The sequence below is a fragment of the Rhinolophus ferrumequinum genome, chromosome 11 (genome assembly GCF_004115265.2).
Source record: "Rhinolophus ferrumequinum isolate MPI-CBG mRhiFer1 chromosome 11, mRhiFer1_v1.p, whole genome shotgun sequence".
NCBI classification, from domain to species: domain Eukaryota; kingdom Metazoa; phylum Chordata; class Mammalia; order Chiroptera; family Rhinolophidae; genus Rhinolophus; species Rhinolophus ferrumequinum.
The window spans coordinates 35924516-35948790 of NC_046294.1; the positions used below are offsets into that span (position 1 = coordinate 35924516).

The following is a 24275-nucleotide window of genomic DNA, read 5'->3' on the forward strand; positions in this document are numbered from 1 at the left end:
TAGTTTTTTCCCCCATTGTTATAAAGTATTTTGAATAAACTACCCTTTATCCATTCTACTGATGATGAATATTTGGGTAATTTTATGTTCTTTATTATAAATAAAGCTGGTAGGAATATTCTTGTACATGTCTTTTGATCAAAGTAAGTAATCCTTTATTTTGAGTACTTGGGTCTCTCTCTCTCTCTCTCTCTCTCTCTCTCTCTCTCTCTATATATATATATATATATATATATATATAGCTTTAGTAGATACTGTTTTTCAAAGCAGTTGTTGAATTTACATTCCTGCCAGCAATGTAAGAGAGTTCCATTATTCTACATCCTCAGCAGCACTTGTATTGGCAGTCTTCTTTAATTTCAACCTTTCTTGGCTATTAGGGCAAGGATTATTATTTATTATTTATTTTTATTTTTGAGAGGCATGCTATAGGATGTTTGGCTGGCCTGAGTCTGTTAATTGCCTGTCTTTGAATTTGGTTGTTCAGCTTACCTGGTTCCATCCTGTTCTCAAGGGTAAAAGGAACTTAATGATGTGTTTTTACTGAAATCCAGATGCGTTGTTGTGTTAGGTGCTTTTAGTCTATAAGGATCAGAGATACTCCCAGGTTACTTTAGTATTGTAAGGATGAGCATGAGTAAGGAAAACAGGTGAAGCAAATGCCTCATACAAAAACAACTGGAAGGTCATGTAGAAAACAAGGCAGCTAAAACCCTAGACCTTCTTATGCCCTCAGCAGTAGGTCTACAACTCTCACATTCTCATGACTTAGCTACTCTTCTTGACTTTGTTCCTGCTGCTTCTGACTCTTCTGTCTGTAGCTCCTCCTTATGTTACCCTTTCTTGTGTCTATTTCTTTCCACTGCCCCAGCTACCAACTAGACTAGAGGACTCACTCCCTACAACCCTTTTCAGGCAGAATTTTCACCTTAAGTCACTTCACAGGCTGTGGCCAATCTATGCATTAACCCACCTTGGGACAGGTGTTCATTCATAGTCTGGTTAGGTGTGCCCACAGGAAGGAGGAGCACATAGTATCAACATGGCCACTTAGGAGAAAGGAATACCCTTAGAAGGGCACTCTGGGAAAGGCAAGCATTCATAGTTTAATTGTGTGTATTGTATTCTAGTTATTGTGTGTATGCTAATTCAGTAGACATTTCTCAAGCCCTCTAAGGAGAGGAACGGTTGAAAAGGAAATGAACTGTTCACAGTGAACCTATGCCAGTTCCCAATGCTTATAGTTTCCTTTTATATGTTCTGGAAACTTATCTGTACTGGTAGAACAGGGCCAAGCTCAGAATGAATTTTGTTCTGCAGATGTGAGGAGGAGGTGGGGGGTGGCTGAAGGCTTTTAGTGTATGACATATGCCAGGTTGTTGTTACCCCATTTTAAAGATGCAGGAACTGAAGGCCAGAGGGGCAAAGCAATTTGCCCAAGGTTCTGTGACCAGGAAGTGGCAGAGCCAGGACTCAAGTCTAGGTCTCCTGGTTCCATAAGAAAAGCTTTTAACTACCTCACACTGACTGGGGAAGACATGTCTACCTCGATACCCAAATTATCAACAGTACAAAGGAGATTTGACAAAAGCAAACTATAGCCAAGGCAGGTGGTAGGATTTGAAAGAAGACTCATCTCCTTGGGGCTGAGAGAATCTGGGACGCTTCCTCAAGGCAGTGGGGTATTGAACTGGGTCGTGTAGGGTTGGTCGGGTTTATAATGGTATAGAGAAGGGAAAATGGTGCCAGTAAAGGTACAAAAGTGGGGAAACAGATTTTCCAGGGACAGAGAACCCAGTGTTTCTGGGTTAACAGGTTTACGTAGAAAAGGAGTGGGAGTGTGGTAGGAAGTTAGGAACTTTGAGAGTATGACAACTTAAATTTTTTTTTTTAATTTTAAATGATGTCGTGACATGACAGAGAGAAGAGAGCTTGAAGTCACTTAAGTGTCTTTTAAAAGAATCCAGGCTGGAGTGAAAAGGACTGAACTAAGATGGTAGCAGCTGGAAATCAAGACAGCTTTGAGAGTCTTCGAGAAGGCAGAATTAACAGGATGGAGACAGTCAGAAGGAGATAAAGAGTCAGAGATCTGTCTGTCACTTGAGAATCTGAGCCTTACTGACTGGGGCAGTCTGGGACTAGTATCAGAAGAGGAAGACAGTATGTGTAGTCGTGCAGCTCACAGGCTTTGGATCAAGGCCAAGCTGGGTGTATAGTCCAGTGTGACCTGGCACTAGTGCTTTAAGTCCCCTGAGTGTGTTCGCTGACCAGTGTTTGCTGACACAGATTCTCACTTCTCAGAGCAGCTGAGCATGTGAGGTTATATGCAGGTAAAGTGGAATTCCGTAATGTCGTATGCCTGCTGTCTAGGCCCTTACCACATTTTAGCTCTCTTCAGCCCCACCCCAACCTCTCCACTTGAGGAAGTAGTAGAACCTGACTACTCATTTTCTTAGGTATATAATGTGCTTTGGAAAAAAAGGAATTGGCTTCACAGGGAGAATGGGTTCTTCACCTAGGACTGAGGTGGAGGACAGATGGAGCGCTGGGCCTGGAGGTCTCATTTTTTTACCTCCTTTGACATCTAGGCTTCAGTCAAAAATTCAAGCCCTCACACACGGGGTTAAAGATGTCTTTCTAAGGGTAGGTGCTTCCAGAAGCCAGCAGCTGAGCTGCCACTCTGCTGTCACAATGGGTTCCATTTGGGGCAGTTTCTGAGCCGAGGGGTAAAACTCCAGTGCTTACCAGGACTGCAGTTTGTCTGTGAAACATGCCCAGCCTTCCAGCCCTGCTTTTCTAACAGGTTTGGAAATTCTGTTTGTCTCCCCAGAGTTCTACACACATGGCAACAGGGTTTGGGCAGTTCTAGCAAAGGTTGCACGGAGATACCCATTCCCCTCCCTGTAAACCCCCGTGGACGCTGCCTTTCTGGAGCTGTTCGCAGCACGCTTCTCCTTCTAGGCGGCCAGCCGTTGCCTGCCAAGCACTTTGAGTGGGGCGGGGAGCCCAGGCTTTGAATCCCTCCTCGGAGTCCCCGGGAATGGCTGCCCAGCCCCCGGCGTCACGTGCCTCCGCACAGGCACCTCGTTGCCATAGCATCCGCAGGCCACTGGGCCCACTGGCAGGGGCGGGAACCAATCAGCGGGCCCTGAAGGACACCACGCGTGTCCCCAGGTGGTCCCTAGGCGGTCCCTGTCTCTGCTTTCTCTCCTTGGCATCTCAGTGCTTCTTCCCCCGAAGCCTGTGCGTTCCCGCCCCACTCTGTTTTCCGTGCCTTGATTTCCCTTTGCTCAGTGTTGTAAAATCTGGTGGAGTTCCCTGTCAGGTGATAGCTTCCACGGGGAGGGCAGAGGACAAAGCTTTGTTGTCCTTTCACAGCCTTTTCCCTCAAGATAAAGCTCTGGAGCAGCATCTGGATCAGTCCCGAGGTGGACCCCGCTAGCCCCAGGAAGATGTGGTTTGGGCCTTGTAAGTCGAGGATTCTCCCAGCTTAAGATCCCTTAACAATTGGCACAGGGTTGCCAAAAGTTCAGGAACTGGGTGGGTGATTTATTTCCATCCTATATGCAAACAAGAAGGGTTAAAACAGTTGGGAGGATAGAAAGGTTGAATCTGAATGGTCACAGAATCCTGCTCCTGCACTCACTGTAAAACACTGTGCGAGCTCCCTTACCTCTCTGAACCCCAATCGCTTCATTTGTAAAGCAGCTGTGACAAAAGAATCCCTCTCTTAGGTTTGGTCTAGGTTTAAATGAGATACAGCAGGCAAAGCAGTTAGCCAAGCACCTGGCCCTAAGCACTCCAAAGGGCCAGTCAGCTAATTTTAGAAATGGTATAAGTGTATTGCTGAGAGCTAAAGTGCTTACATTCAACGTTTGGCAGATATTTTCATGTTAGTCTCCTTTTTGCCTATTCATGTAGTTATTCATTCATTTAACGCATTAGTGCATTCAGCATAGATCCACTGGGCACCTACTACCAGTCAATTCTTGCCCCAGCTCATCCCCATGCAGCTGCATTTAGCGGGATCCAGCCACCAGGAGATCCCTGAGCAACTCCCTTCGTAAGAACTGACGGAGGCTAGCCTGGCAGGAGGTTTGCTGGGAGATCTTGTCCCTGTGGCAGTTGGGGGTTTGGAAACTATCTTTTGCCTCTCTGTCTCCTCGGGCTGAAATGCCTGAACAGAAAAGACCCCTCTAAGTACTTGAGCAGTACCACGTCAAGGACAGCTTTCCACAGCCACCTTTGTTCCACACCCGTCACCCTTGGAGAGGTGTGCCCTCTTTCTCTTGAAGTCCCAACCAGCAAGCTGGACCCTTCTTTCTCTATAGTGGGACTCGGTCTCCTAGGACTGACCTCTGTTGCTGGTTTACTGTGCTTTGCTGTGCTCGAGTTTCTGGAACAATCCCGCTGTGCTTTTGGTGCCTCCGCCATCTCGACACTGTTCTTGTAGTGCCATCCCCTGCCTGCCCTCACTGCATCTCCGTGCCTTTCTCCACTTGTGTTGCAATGGCCACACCACTGCTCACACTTGTTTGGGAACCATCTAACTTCCCTGGGCCCCTGATCTTTGTATTCCCCACCCGCCTTCATGCCCTGCCCTTGGGCTATGTGGCAGAGACACTGTTGGGCAGGCATCCTGCTGGATATGTGAGAGACAGACACGCCCAGTGCATGACTAGCCCTCTCATGTGTGATAACGGCCATGATGCACAATGTTGTGGGAATAGCAAGGGTGGGGCAGCTGGCTCTGTCTTGAGAAGTCACGGCTGGCGTCACTAGGAGGTGATATCTGAGCTCTCTTGAAGGATTTAGCCAGGTAGACAGTGGGAGAAAGGGAATTCCAGTCAAGGAGAATTGTATGTAGGAAAGCCTGAAATTGCATGGTGTTCTTAGAGAAAACGTAATATAGTGTGAGTGGAACCAAGAGGATATGTTATTGGGGGTTGAGGGTTCATGAGTAGCAGGGGAAAGAAATGAAGCCAGAGCGGTAAATGGGCGCCTTCTTTTGAGGGCCTTGTAAGCCATACTGTGTAGTGTAGCCTCCCACTGTGTAGTTTAGTGGGAGCCTGTGGAGAGTTCTGTACAGGGACGTGACACAGTCAGATTTATATGTAAGAAAGGCGAGGCACATGGCTCCGAGAAGATGGAGTGTCTCATTTGTCCTCTAGCATTCTGTGAGGCAGAAGGAACAGACACGGTCGTGTACTTTATATACCTGGGAACACTGAGACCCGAGAGGCCTAGCCAAAGGTCTCAGAGCCAGAAAGCAGAGGACCGAGTTTCCCACCTGGCTTCCTGGCTTGGAATCTCTTCCTCCTAGGCACACTGCCACTGTTCCCAGAGTCTTCTAGAAAGCTGCCTGCAGCTGGGCAGTGGGCAGATGCTGACAGGAGCCAATGGTCATTGACACCATCTTCCTGAAGGAGTATAGCACTGGGATTTTGTGGCCTGCGGTGGGCAGTCTGCTGGCCTCTGTGCCAGTGTGCAGACAGCAAGGAGCAGCAGGGAGCTTTGAGCTTCAAGCTCTAACATGCCTTGACAAAATCCATTCATCACTGTCTCGCTCATTAATTCAGAGCCGTATCTGCTGCCTGATGCTGGCATTTGTCAGTGGCTTGTTTCCAGAAGCCCCTGGTCCTCAAGGTTGGTCAGCTCTGCAGTCCACAGCCCCAGGGTGAGTCCTGGCAGTCAGAGGCAGACCTTTTCTCTGTCTGCATTTTGTAAAATGAAATAGCTTCCTTTTTTAAAAAACAAAGGTAACATGATCTAACAGTGTAGAACCAGAGCTTAGAGATCAGGCAGACCTGGGTTTTAATTCTGCTACTGCCACTTGGCTAGCTCTAAAAGTTATTTAATATGTATGAGCTCAGTTTCTTAGGTCTAAAATGAGCCAAGTCAAACCTACCTGAAAAGATTATTGTGATGAGTAAGAGGAGAGAATGTTTATAAAGAGCCTTGGCATGACGCCTGGCACGTATGAGTCTTCAATATATGGTGGCTTTAATTTCTGCTCTTATCACTGCCACCATCCCCACTACTGCTACCACCACCGTTAAACAATATTTGAAAAATAGAGAATTGAAGAAAAAAATATCTTATAATCCTACCACCACGATGGTAGGCTGCCCTCATAATTTAGTTATGTTTCCTTCAAATCTTTTTCTCCCACTACTTCAGAACATAACAGATTTTATAACAGGTAGTTATTTATTTCCTCTGTGGTGGGAACGGCATTATATTTATTTTTCTCATTCTTAATAGATATATTTTCTGAGTATAAGAAAGGGGAATAAAATCCAGAGAGCATAGAAAAAGCAAAAGGAAAAACCACACTTGTAATGCCTACCCCATCCCTAGCCTAGGCAATCACTGTTAACATTTGGATGTGTCTCCTTCTGTCTTTTACCCAATGTTTTATTATAGAGTTGAGATCATCTGACATACATAGTTGTTAGGCGATTTTTCAGTTCACAGGATATCATGAGTATTTTCCTGTATTGTAAGCATCATTTCCCAAGTCTGTGTAATAGTGCATCAGATAGCTCTGTCATAATTTACATAAGCATTACATTACCCTAATGTTCAACATCTAAGTTTTTTCCAGTTTTTCAATTGAAACAGCTTTCTATGACAGAACCTAGGGAGCCAGCCTTGGTATAACGAAGAAGCATAATGGATATGTGCTGGTATATGGCCCTGGGTGAGGCTTGGTGGGGCTTCTCAGATAAATTAGATGCAGAGCCTGTCTCAGATCAGAGACTAGGCAACCTGGAAATGTTTACTGGGATAAAACATACAGGTGCTTCTTTGCCAGACACTGTCAGGGAGTCCACCTGCGTGTGGGTAGCCCTCTTTGCTGTAGAAGCCGGGATCTGGGAAGCACAGCTGTTATAAGGAAAAAAGCCTCAGAAGCCTTGTTGCCCCTTCTCACCTACCAGTGTGTGATTTGGCTTCCAGTGCTCAAATGTTTGAGCCTGTTACTGTCAGGGGCCTGTGCTGATTTCCTCTGAATAAAACCTCCAAGTAGTCTCCGCTGGGAAAGACTGAGAAGCTATAGCATCAGGAAAGGAATTTGTGTGGGAATCATAGGGGCTCTGGTCTTAGTTTTGACACACACTTGCTCTGGCATCCAAGGCAAGTTCTGTCCTCCTCCCAAGCCTCAGCTTTCTCTTAATAATGTGGAAAGATTGGAGGAGATCTCCAGGGCCCTTCCAGCATTGACATTCCATAAGTACCTGCAGCCTTCCTCTTGCCAGGAACTAAAGTGAGCATCTTGATAAAGGTCACAGGATGCTTCCCCAGAGTCTGGATTTCCTTTTAATTGTACCTGGAGAACAGTTTCTGCTTTTATATTCTCAGTCACTTTCTCCTGGTAGCAGTTCGGACGTGTGGGGACTGAAAGGCAAGAAGTGCCTCTCGCTGGGTGGAAACGCTGGACTCAGAGCCTCAAATTATTGTCTTTTGTGTATTAGGTATTTGTTCTTCATGTACTTTGATCTTTTTCATCCATTCTCTAATTCAACAGATGTTCCCCAAGTCCCCCGGTTTGTACAATCCATCTGTGCAATACGGAGGTGAATGAGACCCAGCCCTGTTCTCCAAGCACGTGCAGTCTAGTGAGGAGACAGGAAAATAATGTAAACGATCACAAGATAATTGCTACAATGGGGGTACATGTAAGTTGTGCCAGGAAAGGAGTGCTTGAGTCTGCCTAGAAGCAACTGCAAAGGTGACCTGGTGACGCTTTGAGATTTTAAAGGATGAGTGGAAGTTTTCTAGGTAGGCAGTCGAGAGGGCATTCCAAACAGGGGAACAGCATGTGCAAAGAAAGGCCCAGGTGTGTGAGAGAGCATGTCATGTTCAGAGAACTACAGATGTTTGTGTGACTGAAAGGCGAAAGGGAGAGTGAGCAGATGAGGAAAGTGAAGCAATTGTCCTCAGCCATGTTTCCACCAAATTCTTTCCTCAATTTATTAGTCTGGGTGAAAATGATGGTCTTTTGAATTCAGTTTTCAAAAACTCATTTGTATTGCCTTATAGTTCCATTTTTATAGTAATACACGCTCATTAGAGAAAATTTGAAAAATATGAAAAAGTAGAAGGAAGAAAGCATTTTTAAAAATCACTCATGGTCTCACTGCTTAAAGACAAATACTTTAATATCTTGCTGTATTTCCATTCGGTTTTTTTAAAAATCACTTTTTATGTAGTTGCAAGTGTGTTGTAATTATAGTCTTAACTTTTGTGTATGGTGCCCCTTTCTGCTTCCTAGAATTTGCCCAAAATGGATGTTGGCATTATTAAAAAATAACTGTGATGCATAAAGTATGTAGGCTGAAATATCTATACATTTTATTTCTCTACTATAACTTATTTTCTTTCTTTTTACAGGTCTCTTGTGGCTCAGAGCATAATCTGGCAGTGACTGGTAAGTCATATACTGGTAACTGTTTGTTCTGAAACGCCTGTGGCAGAAATGGAGAAGACTCTTGGTGGTGCAAAGCCAGGGGGCATGTATGTGTGTGTGATGGGGGGACTCTGGGAAATGGAGGTCTTTGGTTGACCAAGGCTGGACTATTATAGAAGCTCCTTTTCTAAAAATTTCAGTCCACATAATTGAACATCTTTTTAAGGTGCCTGAGCCGGTCTCCCTGCCTCAGGAAGTGGCCTTTGAAGATAAGAAAGATCTTATTAGGCTGAGGGCAGCATGTGTGGAAAGTCAGACATAAAAAGGGGAAGAGGACTGGGGCTACTGCTGTTTCTGTGAATAAATCCCTTGCACGAAAGTTCTTTCCTCCTTGTTGGCTCTTTCTTTGGAAATACGGGGCTCTGTTCGCTCACTGCTTTGTGTTTGCTGGTGCTCAGGAGCTCCTGGTGGAAGCCAAACCTCTGGTTAATCGAGGCTTTCTCTGGGTTGACTGGATAACCAAGGTTCACTGCTTTCATAATCAGGCCTATGAGTAATTCCTTTGAGAACCTTCTCATTACTTCCGCGTGTAGATTCTGTCTCCATCTCACAGGACATTAGAGAGACAACAATGTAGGGCCCGACGGCCTAAGTTCAATACAGGTTTTCGATAAGTACCTGTGTGAACGTGGACAAGCAAGGTACTTAACCCCTCAGTGCCTCATTTTCTTCATCTTTAAAATGGGGGGATGAGAGGGGCAAGAGTGCCTGCCTCGGAGGGCTGTTGAGAGGGTTAAGTGAGTTAATCCAGGTAAAGCATGTGGAACAGTACTTAGCTTCTAGTAAGGGTTTTAGAAGTGCTGGTTGTTACTACCTGGTATCATTTTTTTCAAATAATTGCCCTCTCCTGTGGGCTTTAGTTCCCCCACCTATAAAATGGAGGGGTTAAAACAGGAAACCAAGGTTCCCTCCAGCTCTGATATTTTAGGACTCTATTACAACCCCCTCACTGTCTGCCCGTGCTGGCAGTTTCTGTTCTCTGTCTACTTTCTCTCCCAGTCTCTGGCTCTAAGCTTCTGAAGGGCACGGCCCCTGCATTTTCCTTCTGCTTCCTGCCCACTTGCGGCGTCCAGAGCAGTGCCTGGCACTCAGCAGAGACTTGAGCACTCTTTTCTGAATTGAGCTAGCCTGGTTCAGCTGTCTGGGGTGGCAGCAGTTGGAAGCTCTGCTTTGCAGGCCTGAACGTGATCTGTAAGGAGGCAGAGAGGCAGAACCGAGGACAGCAGAGGAGGTAGGCTGCCAGCCGGCAGAGGGGTGGGGAGTCAAAGAGGCTGGAGTCAGAGGAGAGAGAAAATGGAGCAGCAAACCTGCATGCTTTGCAGCAGTGCCGGAACTCTTCCAGCCTGGGTATAATTGAGACAGGCTCATCAGAGACTCCGAGGTGGTGCCTAGGATGCCGCTGCCGCTGCTGTTGTCACTGGACTGGGAGAGGCTGGCTCCCTCTGGGACCAGCACAAACAAGAAGATTGCAGGGAATCTAAATACTTGAAAGAACAAAATCCAGACAAAGGAGGGGACCAGAGCTAGCAGGGTGTCAGGCTGTGCTGGCAGAGGCCAGCGTGGGGCTGTAGAAAGAACACAGACTCTGTAGGTGGACAGCCCTGGTTCAAACCAGCGCCACCGCTGTGTAAGCTTCCATTCTTTCCTCCCTTAATCTATGTAATGGGGATAATCCCCCCTTGCAGGATTGTTGTTCTGTTGATGAGATGAGATAATGTATGTGAATAGCTGGTATGTAGAGGTACATAAGAAATACATACATATATATTGGGGGTGCCAGAAAAATGTATACACATTTTAAGAGATGTTATCTATGCTCAAGCAGTAGTTTGCTGTAATCAGAGGTGTCTGGACGCTGATGGTCACCACTTTGAGCACCTCTTGTAATTGCAGAAGTCAAACGTGACTTGTATCCATCTTTTGTTATCGGTATATATTATTACAATTTTAATACAGATTTTTCCTTTCTAAAAATGTATATACATTATTTTGGCACCCTCTGTATTTATAATTCTGTTTATTTCTCATTTTTCTTGGTCAGGGTGGGGAGATGGGAGAATCACTTATTCGTGTAACTGTTACCGCGAAGTACTCAGTTGGAAGAGAGAAATGCTGACATTCTGGAAAGGTGTGTCCAGCGTTACCAAGTGAGGAGAACAGCAGAGGCAGTGGGAGAGCAGGGAGAGCTGGGGAACTCTTTGAGGGCAGACCTGTCATTTTCTGTTTTGTCCCCAGTGCCTAGGGCCTGGCTCAACAGTAGGCAGGATAAATGGTTCCAGAGCCGGGAAAGGTGGGCCCAGTCACAGGGCTCTGAACATATCTCCGTACCTATGTACCCGTGTGAGGAATGGGGCTGTCAGTGGGGACCCTGCAGGGTGCAAGCCCTGCAGCAGGAAGTCACAAGAAGTGCCTGTTGGTGGTGGCAGGGGCCAGCGAGGGGGAGACAAGCTGGAGGAGAACACTTCCTACCAGCTGAAAGTCTGTGCTCGCAGCCAGCATCTCCCCTCTGCCCTTCTGCCATTGCCCACTGTACATGGATTTCCCTGCCTTCACTTTCATTCCCTGAGATCCAGCCCCACAGAGCCAGGTGCTGGGTCCCACACCTTATAGTTACAGAATAGACTAGAACAGAATATAAAGAAGCCAAACTTTGCTCAAAGGTAGAAGCAGATTTAATGTCTAATGAATGTACAACAGACAATCACATTGGAAGAGGAGGTGAAATAGAGGCAGTTAAGAACATAATTGAAGACCTACTCTGTCCTGAATGGACACAACACCACAAAGTATATTTGTTGCACTTACTTGATAGAGAAGACAACGGAGACCCAGAAGTTAGACAGGTTACCTAGGTTGCCCAGGGATAAGTAGCAGTAAATGGTAGAGCTGTCTGCCGGACTTCCAAGACTGCTCTTCCGACTCTGTTACATCCTATGGTCTAAGGGATTATGCGTAGTGCTAAAGAAGGGCACAGGCACTGGGTTCAAATTCTGCCTCCTTCACTTACAAACTGTGTAACCTTGTATAAGTGGCTTACCCTCTCCATGTATTAAGCACCTCATCTGGAATATGTTATTGACCTCATAAAGTTGTTATATAAAGTGCTAACTGCCTGGGACAAAAGTAAAGGCTCAATAACAATAGTTAGCTGATACTAGCTGTTGTTATTTTAAGACCTCAAGGAAGGAAGTGATTGTAAGATGACTATAAGAAGGTCTGAGACTCAGGGTGGGAATCTCAGAAGCTAGAGAGGGAAGTGTCCAGGGCAGGAACTCAGCATAGCTGCAGAATGGATTTGTAAACTGTATCCTGGGCACCCCAATCTAGGGGACCTGGAAATCCCAGCAGCCCTGGAAGCATTGATAGTCCATATTTGTTCCAGGTTAAAATTCTGCTATCCCTGTCCCAGACAGGATCTCAGGACTTGCATGTTCCAGCCTGAGGCAAGCTCCAGAAGCCATATTTCAGGATTCCTAGGGGATCAAAAGAATTCTACTCTGCTCCTTCATTTGCTTCCAGGTTTCTTTCCCCCCCCTTCTTTTGCAATTTGCTTTTGTTCTTTCCTTAGTTTTCCAATGAAGCTTCTCTTAGACCTTTTCTGTGTTTGCCTCCAGGCACCCCCATGGCTAGAAAGGATGGTGAGATGATGCAAGTTCCTGCTTTAAACAAAGGCAGGACTGTGGGAACTGAGCATAGAAAAGCTCAAGTGACAAGCAGGAAGGAGAGAGCTGAGGCCATTTGCCATGGCCGGCCTGGCCACTTTCTGGCTATGTGCCTGTACAATCACTCTTCCTTTGTCACTGAGCCTGATTCCTCATCTATAAAATCACCATCACCGGACGGCCCGGTGGCTCAGGCAGGTGGAGCTCCATGCTCCTAACTCCGAAGGCTGCCGGTTTGATTCCCACATGGGCCAGTGGGCTCTCAACCACAAGGTTGCCAGTTCGATTCTTCGAATCCCACAAGGGATGGTGGGCTCTGCCCCCTGCAACTAAGATTGAACACGGCACCTTGAGCTGAGCTGCTGCTGAGCTCCTGGATGGCTCAGTTGGTTGGAGTGCATCCTCTAAATCACAAGGTTGGCGGTTTGACTCCCGCAAGGGATGGTGGGCTGCGCCCCCTGCAACTAACAACGGCAACTGGACCTGGAGCTCAGCTGCGCCCTCCACAACTAAGACTGAAAGGACAACTTGACTTGGAAAAAAGTCCTGGAAGTACACACTGTTCCCCAATAAAATCTTAAAAAAAAAAAAATAAAAATCACCATCACAATACCCAACCCTAAAAGTTGTTCTTCCAAATGGCACAGGTATGTCAGGTACTTGCTCAGTGCCTGCCACATAACAGGTGCTCAGCAGGTACTCAGTTGCTTGGCAGGTTCACTAGTTTGCTTCCTTTCTTTCTTCCTTTCCACCCAAGATTTCCCTCCACATCTGACAAAGCTGGCTGGCTGGCTCCCATTCGTGGCATAGACTAAGGTCAGCAGAGGTGAGTTGAGGGCATGTGACCGCCACTTGCTCAGAAGATGCCAACCTGCCTCTCCCAGTCCAGCCCTGTCTTTGGGGTCCTCACCTCCTTGTGTGGCTGAATTGACTCCAGCTGTTTTGCTTCCCCTAAGAGCTTATTTGGACTTGAATGGGCAATTTGTATGCCTTCTCTCCTGATGTGCAGTTGTTCAGCCTTCCCTTCCTGCAGAGAAAAAAGAGCTGACTGCATTTCCTCTCTCCCCGCTCCACACAGACCCTCGGAAAGGATTTTACTGATGGCCTTTTCCTGAAGCACTCAGGCTGCTTCAGGCTCGCCAGACAGACATTGTTAAAGGGTTAGATATTTGGCAGGAAAGTGTGGTGCCTCCTCCTCCTCCAAGCAAAGCCAAATCTTTCACCAAATTGGAGGTATAATCTATGCAAGGATTGTTATTTTTTTCATTTCGCTGATGATTTCCAATTGTTGAACTCTTGTACCTTTGTAATATGTGTGGCAGAATGTCTGATCTTGGCCTGAAACCCATCAAACAGGTTCATGTAAGAATTTAATAGAGAGAATTCTGTTTTGACACTGGCTATTTCTGAGAGGCAACACCTATAAACCTCAGGGCCTTGTAGAGAGCTTAGAGGTAAGTACAGACTTGTGTGGTTCTGTGTACTGTGTAGACAAAGTGTATTGTCCATTTAATCCTCATATCAACTTGGTGTGTTGGCACCATTGTTAACTCCGTTTTCTAGGTGATGGGAGCTGAAGCTTAGGCCGAGCATTTTGCCCACCCAGGTCATAGGGTGCTCAGGGGCATCTGTGTCTCAGGTCTTTAACCCAGGAACCTAACTTCAGAGCCTCTGGCCTGCTACCTGGCGCTGCCTTCCTGCACACCAGTGACAGTCTGGCCTCCTTTTAAGGTCACCAGATAGGATTATTTCAACCCTTCATTTCAATATTTATTTCCCTTTCACGTTGGCATGTTCTGCGTATCCAGCCTAAGTCTCTTTTGCTTTAGGTTAAGCAGTTCTCTGCATGATAACCAGATAAAATCGTGAAATTGATGACATTGTTTTGGAAAACTACCCCTTTTAGGAGTCTTCGTTCCCTTTCCATTGTCCTTTACCTCTTTTTAAAGAATTATTTACTTATATCGTTTTAAAAATAATTAATACACATACATGATTCGAAACTCAAAAAGCGTAAAAAGATTTAAAATGAAAAACCTCCCTCCTACCGTATCCCCCATCTGTCCAGTGTCCAAAAACCCTTCAACCACATGCAGCTAATGCCTATTATTAGTTTCCTCTGTATCCTTCTAGTTTCTTTTTGCAAATATAAGTGAATACAAAGATATATTGTTATCCCCCCTTTTACTTAAATGGTAGTTATACTGTATATACTTTTTAATGTCTGATTTTTTTTCTCGTTCAACAATTTATCTGGGAAGTCTTTCCATATCAGTATAAAAGCCTTCCCCGTTCCTTATTCTAGCAACATATTCCGGTGTACCTGTGAGCCGTGATTTATTTAACCAGTGCCCTGTTGAGGGACATTTAGGTCATTTTCAGTCTTTTGCTATTACAAGTAATGATGTGGTGAATAACCTCATATATATGTTACTTCATGTGTGGGAGAGTGTAGCTGCAGTATAAATTCCTAGAAGTGATGTTATATCAAAGACTAAGTGTATTTATTTTGCAAGATACTGCAAAATTGGCCTCCATTGGAATTATACCATTTTTCACTCCTACCAGCCATGTATAAGAGTGCCTGTTTTTGCAGTCTCCCTAATACTGTCTCCACATTGTGCTTGGAGTTGCCACCAGAGCCCAAGCCGTGAACTCAGGCTGGCTGCTGCTAGTGCCAGCCTTAGGGCTGTTCAGCCAGAGGTATGGGACACATCAAAGCCAGATGTTGTTTGTTTGGGTTTTGTGAACCTTTGAGAGACTTTAGGAAAGTCTGCAGCGTGAGCCAAGGCAGGCGTTTTATATGGAAAAGCCACTGGAAGCAGCTTGGGTGTGCCCGAAAAGTTGGATGGGGCAGGGGTCTCAGTACCGAGGTGGGGCAAACAAATGGTGTTGGCCAGGTTGATGGAGACTTAGATCCGGCAGCTGCCTGCATCTGCACGCAGGGAAGAGGGAAGGCTCAACAAAGAAATAATGGCTTCCACCAGCTCCTCCATCAGGGAGAAGGCTGCCCCTCCAGCCCTCAGCCTGTAGCCAGACAACTCAGTTCCTTCCCATATGTCCCTGTCACCTTTCCAGCTGCTGCCCCAGCGCTGGAGCTCAGAGTGAGTGAGTCCATTAGCGAGTAAGTCCGTGCACCAGCCCTTTAAGAGGAGCGCCTAGGAGTGCAGCCACCGTTGCCTCACTCAGCCACAATCTCTGCTGGTTTTCACAGCCAGAAGTTATAGGGACTTCTCTCCCCAGGACTGGAACCCTGGGCTGTGAATCCTGGTGTGGTGATGGGCCCCTTGCTCCTCCAGGGGGGACCTCCACAGCTGAGATATCCCTCCTGATTTTTAATGGTCACACACGGGTGTGGGACCAGCCTGTTCCTTGTCTCTGACCCTCCTACCAATTTCGAGTTGGCTTCTTCTGTCCTTAGTTGTAGGTCTTCAGTTCAGCTAGACTTCAGGCGATTCTCAGTGATGGTTGTTCTGTAGTTTAGTTGTCATTTTGACGTGGTTGTGAGAGGAGGTAAGCACACCATTTACATACTTTGTCATCTTGACCAGAAATCCCTTGTTTTACTTTTTAATTGAGGTACAATATACAAGGTGTGATCAAAAAATATGGTGAATGCTTAAATTTAAAAGAAAATTTATTACAGTACAAGACACATTGTCATTAATCCCCCTCAAAATACTCCTTCTCACTTTGAACACACTTATCTCATCATTCTTGCTACTTTCTGAAGCAGTTCTGAAGTCCTCTTTCATGAGTGTCTTTATTTGCGCTGTCGTGGCTGCCTCTATATTTTGAATCAACTCAAAGCATTTACCTTTCATGGTCATTTTGACCTTGGGGAAGAGCCAGAAGTCTCAAGGTGCCAGATCCGGTGAATAAGGTGGATGAGGACACATCATAATGTTTTCATTTGACAGAAATAGCTGTACTAGAAGCAATGTGTGGCACAGAGCATTGTCATCATGGAGGATGAAAACGTTTGCCCATTTCTCAGGCCATCTTCTATGCACATCATTTCTTAAATGCTGTATTTATATTCAGAGTTCACTGTAGTGTTCCTGGGTATACACTCAGCTCACACAATTCCTTCAAGGTCAAAAAACACAATTGACATCACCTCGATGTTACTCATAGATATTGATTGACGCACTTTTTTGCATGAGAACTGGGTGATTTCCATTGAGAACTCTGAACCTTGGTCTCAGGATCATAACCATAGACCCAAGTTGCATCTCCGGTGATGACATGTTTTAAAAAGCTGGAATCTGAAGCGGCACGATCACGCAATGCCAACGAAATTGACAAATGCTGTTGCTTTTGTTCAGCAGTCAAAATTCATGGCACAAATGTCACACTCACTTGCCTCATGTTCAAATCTGTTGTTAAAATGCTTTGAATGGAACCGTAAGAGGTGTTCAGATCCTCAGAAATGTCCAATAGTAAATCACCTGTTTGATCGAATCATTTTGCTCACTCTTTCAACATTGTCTTGGGTTTTTGATGTTTAAGGACATCCTGATCCCGCCTCCTCGTCAATTCACAACCGTTATGAAATTGCTTGAACCATTCGTAAGCCATCCTTATAGTCACTGCAGCATCACTATAAATTAATTTTAACATTTCATGTGTTTCTTTAGCACTTTTTGCCATTTGAAACAAAATTTCATGTTAATGCGTTGTCTGTGGTCCATGATTTTACGGCACACTTGAAAACAAACCTTCTCTCAACCGTAGCTCACACCCGACTGACTGCACCGAACAAGTGGAAACTTGTCAAACACGGTTACTAAGGTTTGACTCTCCACTTCTGGAACGTATTGAAGATCCCTGCCTTTCCATTGGATGGCACTGGACAGCAGCATTAATTGTATTTTTTGATCACACCTCGATATACAATAAAGTGCACAAATAAATTTTAAAGGTGCAGTTTGATGAGTTTTTACATATGTATATACACTTAAGAAACCACCACCAGCACGAGATAGAGAACGTTTCCAGCACTCCAGAAGGCCACCTCATAGCCCTTCTCAGTTAATACTCCATCCCCTGAGGTAACCAGTATTCTGACTTCTGTCTCCAGAGATGAGTTTTGCGTGTGCTTGAACTTCATATAAATAATGCATACAGCGTGTACTCTTGTTCAACACATTGTGTCTACAATATAAGGATTATCCATTTTGTGTGTAGCAATAGTTCTTTTGTATTGATCAGCCATATTCCACTATAAGAGTATACAACTTTTCCATTTAGCTGTTGATGAACATTTGGTGAGTTTCCAGTTTAGGATTGTGAATACTAAGAACATTCTTACACGTGCCTTTTGGTCGACATTGATTTCTCTTGGGTGGGTAACTAAGAGTAGGATATCTAGGTCATAGTATAACATTAGTATATACTGCTCAACAGTTTTCCAAAGCAGTTGTACCAATTTATGCTCCCACCAGCAATATAGGAGAGGTCCAGTCGTGCCATAGCCTTGCCAGGTTTTAGGTTGCTGCAAAAGTAAGTGTGGTTGTTTGCAATTATTTTTAACCTTTTAAACAGCAGTTACTTTTTTTTTTTTTTAATTTATTGGGGTGACAATTGTTAGTAAAATTACATAGATTTCAGGTGTACAATTCTGTGTCACATCATCTATAAATCACATTGTGTGTTCACCACCCAGAGTCAGTTCTCCTTCCATCACCATATATTTGATCCCCCTTACCCTCATCTCCCACCCCCCAACCCCCTTACCCTCTGGTAACCACTAAATTACGTTCCCCAGATTAATTTTCAAAACCCCGTGGCCATCTTGTGGTTACTGATTGTTTTCTAATCCCCTCGCCTTCCCCCTTGCCCCCACCCTACCCCCCCCGCCCATCTAGCAACCCTCAGTTTTTCCTCTTTAAACAGCAGTTACTTTTGCACCAACCTAATATTTTCAATCTTGCTGATTTAGCCCATTCTGAGTGTGCGATCCTGTCCCTCTCTGGGCTTTCGGATCCCCATCTGAGAATTGTTTCTAAACTTGGCTGCACCATTCGAGTCTGTCCTCATGTCCACACAATGTGTTGCACATCTTAATAGACCCTAACTCTCTACACTTGCCTTGCAGGCAGCAGGTGCTTCACACGTTTGTTAAACACTGAGTGAATGTTACATATACTATTTTCCTCATTCACTCCCTTCACCTTGCTGGTAGCTAATAATGTTGCATTCTGGATGCTGTGGAGGAATACAGCAAACCATTGATACCGCGTGGGGCTCACATTTAGTGGGAAAGAGAGTTATGAATTAAGCTTGGCTCATAATCTGCACTTAATAAATAATGAAGGAAGAAATGAGTGAACACAAAGCAGAGAGTGATAAGAATTAGGGGAAAGGGAAGAGGAAGGAATGATTAATTTTGGAAATCTTCGTGAAAGAGGTAGCTCCTGAGTGGAGGAAGAGTAAAGAGGATTCTGTGCTGAGGAATCAACAGGATCAAAAGGAGGAAGGCTTTAAAGTGTCAGTCATGGTTGAGGGACAAGTGGTCGACTGGCAAGACAGCTGAGGGTCAGCTAGGGCCCATTCTCCAATGACATTGGCTTTATTGTTTAGTCAGTGTGCAGCTGTTATGGGTTATGTAGGAAGACACTTCCGAAGTTGACCATTACAGAAGATAAAAGGCTTAAAGAAAGATAATGCCTTTTTACAGAATAAAAGAGAACTGACAGTATTTGGGCACCTACTAAGTGCGGGCACCAATCTGAGCATTTTGCATATACCATTTCATTTAATCATCACCATGCAAGGCAGACAGTAGACAGATAATTGTCCCTGTACTCCAGATGGGAAAATGGAGACTCAAAGAGGAGGCAGATCTCAGGATTCAGACTCACATCTGCTGACTGAGGCTTACATTATACTGCCTCCCTGCAGGAGTCAGGCTTTGGCTTGATTAGCATACCAAGCAGCATCTACCGACTTGATAGCTGATAGCGTGCAGTGACTTTGGAAGACAGGAAAAAGCAACTGCAAAGCCTTAAGGATCGTACTTGCCTGCAAGGGCAGAGGCCAGCCCTTGTCCCAGTCTCTCCTCAGAGCACAGCACCTAGGGGACCATATGGCATGGGACAGTTTTGACAGTGGCCAAGCAGTGAGGCCCATGAGCCTGCTTTGTTCTTCCTTGGACGGAGCAAGCTTCCTGAGCCTGGGCGGCACCGTGGTATCTCCCCTAGACACACGGTGTTGCCCCTTTGAACCCATAGGCCTCAGTCTGTGTGGTGGCCCTAAGTACCACCTACCCTGCTGCTGTCCCTGCTGCCTCTCGTCTCTGTGGAATCCCCTCTTCCTCCTGGGTGCACTTAAAGCCTTTACATGCAGAGCAGCTATGACTGGTTATTCCAAGTGTGCTCTCTGGGCCGGGCTTCAGCAACGTTCTGTTCGCCCACTTAGCCATTCATGGATTTATTCATTCATTAAGTGGCTGCACCATGTTGTAGAAAGAGCCCTGGGCCAAGAGACCTGACTACATGCCAGCAGCTGTCACGTTGGGCAGGTCACTTTCCTTCTCTGGGCCTCCCTTTCTTTTTGGATAAAATCAGAGAGTTGGATAAGGCAATCATTGAGGTCTTGTCCAGCTCTGACACTTTCTGAGACTTGTGTGTTATTCATCCATAAACTCGTGCCTTCACCCTTACATGGGGTTGGGAAGTGCTTCTCAGAGGAGGTGATGTTTGAGGTGGGTCTTAAAGGGTGGGTAGGAGAACGAGAAGGCATCCCAGGGAATGAGATCAAGATGAACAAAAGTGTGGCGGAGGCATGGCAAGTTGAGGGGAAAAGGGGGATTGGGAGAGGAACGGAGCAGCGGGAGACGAGGCTGCAGGGGTGTCTGGCCACGTCGTGAAGGCCTTGAATGCCAGGCTAAGGAGCTGGGTCTTCCTCCTGCAGGGTAACAGGGAGAAAGAAAAGTTTTAAAGCAGAGGAATGACTTGATTTGATCTGTGTTCAGAAGCTAGTGGCGGTGCAACAGAAGAATCTGGGAGGAGTGGTAGCAGGTTTGATCTTGTGGTTTTGTAAGATATTAAATTCAGTAAGTTTGTGCTTTTCAGTTTGAGACAAGAAAGATGCTGCTGACCTTTTGGCCTTCAGCACACTGGATGTCTGATTGTTCTGACCAGGCATTGTGGCTCCAGAATCCCCATCAGACTCCTTGGCCTGGACTCTGCCCTGTCCTAGTTGCAACGACAAAGCCCAGGCCAGTCCCTCCTGCTTCTCATGGCAGCCAGGGGGCTGACCTGGTCAGGAGGCACCGCGGTGTGGCCCTACTGGGGCATGCATATGTCGCAGCCTCTTAGGTGTGTGCACTGGCCAAGGCACTTCTACTCAGCCGTCCCCTTTCATCCTCCCAGTGACTCTGAAGTTCTCAGGGAAAGTGCAGTCCCCATTGTACAAAAGAGGAATGGAATCCCCGAAAGGTTCATGATTTTCTCCAGGCAGCATAGTATAGTGTAAGGAGCCGAGGCCTTGGAGGTAGGAAGTCATGGGCTCCAGTTCCAGCTCTGCTGCTTCATACCTGTGTGACCCTTGGTGAGGGTGCTGCCCTCTCTGTCTTATCTCTAAGGATTGAGATAATAGCTTCCGTAAGGGCTTGTCATTGGAGTGAGCTGTGCGGCTTATGGACAAGCTCTTGGCACAGAGTAGGTGTTTCTGACTCACTTCAGTGCTCTTTCTGCTGTTTTCTTCTTCCCATATGGTCCTTTTTGTCATCTCTCCTGTTCCTCTAGTCTTAAGTCAATGCCACAGACGTATATTGATGGAATATTCTTCCTCTTTACCCAGTACGAAGCTAGGCCCCGGGGATGCGGTGAGAGCACACAGGACGTGGCCACTGCCCTCACTCTGCTGGTTGCCTGGTTGGTGTGTGTTCCAGCAGAGTGTCCAGCCTGCACGACCATCACCCTCTCGATTTCTCTTCACCCTGTTTCATCTGCTTTCTCTTCCTCCTTCTTTAGTCTCTCATTTGTGATGGAGCACGTGTTCCAGAAGCTTCCTGAGAAAGACTAGTTGGGGATAAATTTTTTGATTCCTTGGATTTATGAAAACATATTGACTCTGTTTTCACACTTGATTGATAGTTTAGCTGTGGGTGGGATTCTAGGTCGGAAATCCTTGTCCTGCAGGTTTTTTCCCCCCTAATTCCTGTTTCTTTGTCTGTGACCAGGTTATTATTCCCTCATTGAAACCTTTAGGAGCTTCCCTTTATCGTCAGTGTTTTGTAATTTTATGATGATGTGCTTTGGTGCGAGTCTTTTTTATTCATTGCCATGGTACTTTATTGAGTCCCCTCAGTCTGGAGGCTTATGCCCGTCAGTTCTGGAAATGTTTTCTTGAAGTATTTATTTGATAATTTTTTCCTTATTTTTCTTTCTGGGACTTCTGTTAGGTGTATATTGACTCTCCTGGACTTACCACCTAATTCCCTTCGCTTCCTTTCCTGTTGGGCATGTTTCTAACTTTTTTGATTACTTTTTGGGAAGTTTCGTTGACTTGATCTTCCAACCTTTCTAATGAAATTATTATTTTGGCTATCGTTTTTAATTTCTAAGGGCTTTTTATTATTCTTTCATTTGTTTTAAGAAAAATAATGAACTATTCTTATTCATATGGCCTTATCATCTATTGTTTCTGAGTGGACAGTATTGTAGAGTTTTAAAAAAATACCTTCTTTTGCTCTCTGCCTTGTCTGTTTCTTCCTCCCCCCCCACCCTTTCTGTTTCTTTGTTTTGGGTTCTGTCTTACATATTGGAGACTGTGCTGGATGTTTTTCATTTGCCCTCCAGATGGGCTCTCCACCCTTTCCCGCCATGCTTAGTGGACCCCCACCCCCCACACCCCACCCCTCACCACTGTTCTTTTGTGGCCTGAATTAGCAGGCTCCCTTGCCCTCTGGCTTCTGGTTGGATTCAGCCAATGAGAGACAGGCACAGCAGGGAACCTGAGGACTGGAAAAGAGTGACATCAGGGTGTGTATTCCCCTAGCTCCTTCCCTGCTCCATCACCCAAGCTCCAGCCCTCTGTCAAGGGCCACAGCTCCAGTCTGGCATCCCTCTGCACAGCCCACCCTCTCTGGTTCTGGTAACTGCTCCCTTCCCTTGCCCGCACAGGCTTAGAGGTGGGAAAGCTCTAGCTTTACCGGACATCCCTGAGATACTAACCTGTCCCTTGTTGGTTTCCCTGCCCTGAGTGGTTCCTTTATTAAACTCTCTGAGTGGTTCCTTTATTAAACTCTCTCCTCATGCTGTCTGTCTTCTGCTGAGACCGTGACTGTTACAGGTTCTCCTCTTTGAAGACCTGGTGACCTTTGGCTATCTGTTCATGTTGAAAAGTAAGACACTAAGCGAGACTCTGTGCATGGAGACAGCTCACTAATGGTGGACTTCCTTGTAAAATGTTGGGCTGAGGGGTAAGGGAAGGTTTTTCATTAGTACACCTCCAGAGATCAATATTTATGGACTTTTCCCCCCTAATCTCCTGCCTTGGAGTATATATGCCGAGCTGTTGACTTTGTGGAACAGGATGGAGGAAGAAAGCTTGGGGTCCCATCGCTCTAGACAAACTGTCCCTTAAGTCATTTGTTTCATCCATGTCCTCACTCCCACCGTCCAGTACATCTGCTTCTCCCTGAATCCAGGGCCTCCAGTTTCTCCAGAGAATAAATGTCTAGTGCTCCCTTAGGGATTGCAGGAGGTAGGTTGCTGGCTGTGTGTTGGGGAGAATCTGAGCATCTAACTGTCCCATAAATATGCTACTGTCCCATATATATGACAGGTTCCAGTTGTGAGCTAGTTAGATGAGAGACCCAAGCCAACTGAGAAAGCAGATCTCTCACCACTCAGCCCTTTGCTTCAAACCGTGTGTTCTCAGAAGGGAGTATTTGAAACTGTCACACCTTCCAAATCCAGGACTGCTTGTCTCCGGGAGAAGATATCTTTGTAATCTGGCCCTTTAGACTGTTCAGATGCTTTTGTTACTCTTCCACTTTTTGTGACTTTAAGTAATTTGCTTGCCCTCCAAAGGCTCTAATGGCACAACTATAAAAATAAAGATAATAGTCTGGTTCTTTGTCCCCCTGACCTTGCTTTATAGAGACTTCTTGATGTTGTAAAAAGTATAAATATCGGTTAGGAAACAAAGGTAATAATTTTGCATAAAAAGCCAGATAGACTATTGTAGACTTAATATTGTCTTATTATAATTCTCAAATAAATTTGAGGTGATTTTTGGAGGACACTGTAAGTTCATGAAAGAAACCTGTCTAGGTTTCAAATCTCAGCTCTGTCGTTTTCTAGGTGTTTTACTTTGAGTGAATTACTACCTTCCTGAGCCTCAGTTTTCCTAGATGGATAAAGAGAATGAGAATGCTCAAAGAATTATTATGGCAATTAAATGGGTAATATATGTAAAGGACCCAGCTTAATGCCTGAGACATGACACCAGCGGTACGTAAAGATTTACGTGGCTCCACATCCTTGCCAAAACTTGGAATGATCCAGCTATCAATTTTTACCAGTCTAATAGGTTCTATCAAAATAACAGTTTTGTTTTAGAAACAGGGTGTATCATCCCAGGTTCAACCAGAGTAATAGACTCAATAGGAGAGGTATGTTAAGAGATTTAAGGCAAAGAATCAGATGACTGCGGACGACGGCGAGGAAGTCTGAAATCCACGGGCAAACCTTCAGGAAGGGCAGGCTGGTGCTCTAGTCAACAGGCAGAAATTTCTTAGGGAAACCTCAGTTTTCGTCTTAAGACCTTTCAACACAGTGGGTCAGACCCACTCAGTTTATCCAGAATAATCTCCTTTACGTAAAGTCGATTGATTATAGATGTCAATCTACAAAATAGCTTCACAGCAACACCTAGATTAATTAGTGCTTGATTGAATAACTAGGTGCAAATAGGCATGAAAAGTGACCATCACCTGGTTCAACTTGTATTTTAAGAAAATGATTCTGGGGACAGTGGGAAGGCCAAGTGGAAGGTGAGAGAACCCGGAAGCAGAGAAAGCAGAGCATTACCTTACGGGAGGGGTGAGGAGGACCTGAACTAAGCAGTGACAACTGAGACAGAAAGTAAGAAGAGATTTGAGAGACTGAGCACAGCTCGTTAGAATT

At 45.4% G+C, this 24275-nt stretch overlaps 1 protein-coding gene across 9 annotated transcripts in view; it reads left to right on the forward strand.

Moving 5' to 3' along the window:
• Nucleotides 1-24275, forward strand: part of SERGEF (secretion regulating guanine nucleotide exchange factor) — a 195864-nt gene that overhangs the window by 115531 nt on the left and 56058 nt on the right. For 6 of the 9 annotated variants that reach the window (XM_033120001.1, XM_033120002.1, XM_033120007.1 and 3 more), the window contains 2 exons: nucleotides 8395-8431; nucleotides 10512-10598. In XM_033120001.1, the coding sequence (XP_032975892.1) occupies nucleotides 8395-8431; nucleotides 10512-10598 (124 nt within the window). Of the gene's footprint in view, nucleotides 1-8394; nucleotides 8432-8610; nucleotides 8766-10511; nucleotides 10599-24275 lie in introns of those variants that run through there. The other 3 variants (XM_033120003.1, XM_033120009.1, XM_033120008.1) reach the window with 2 other exon arrangements.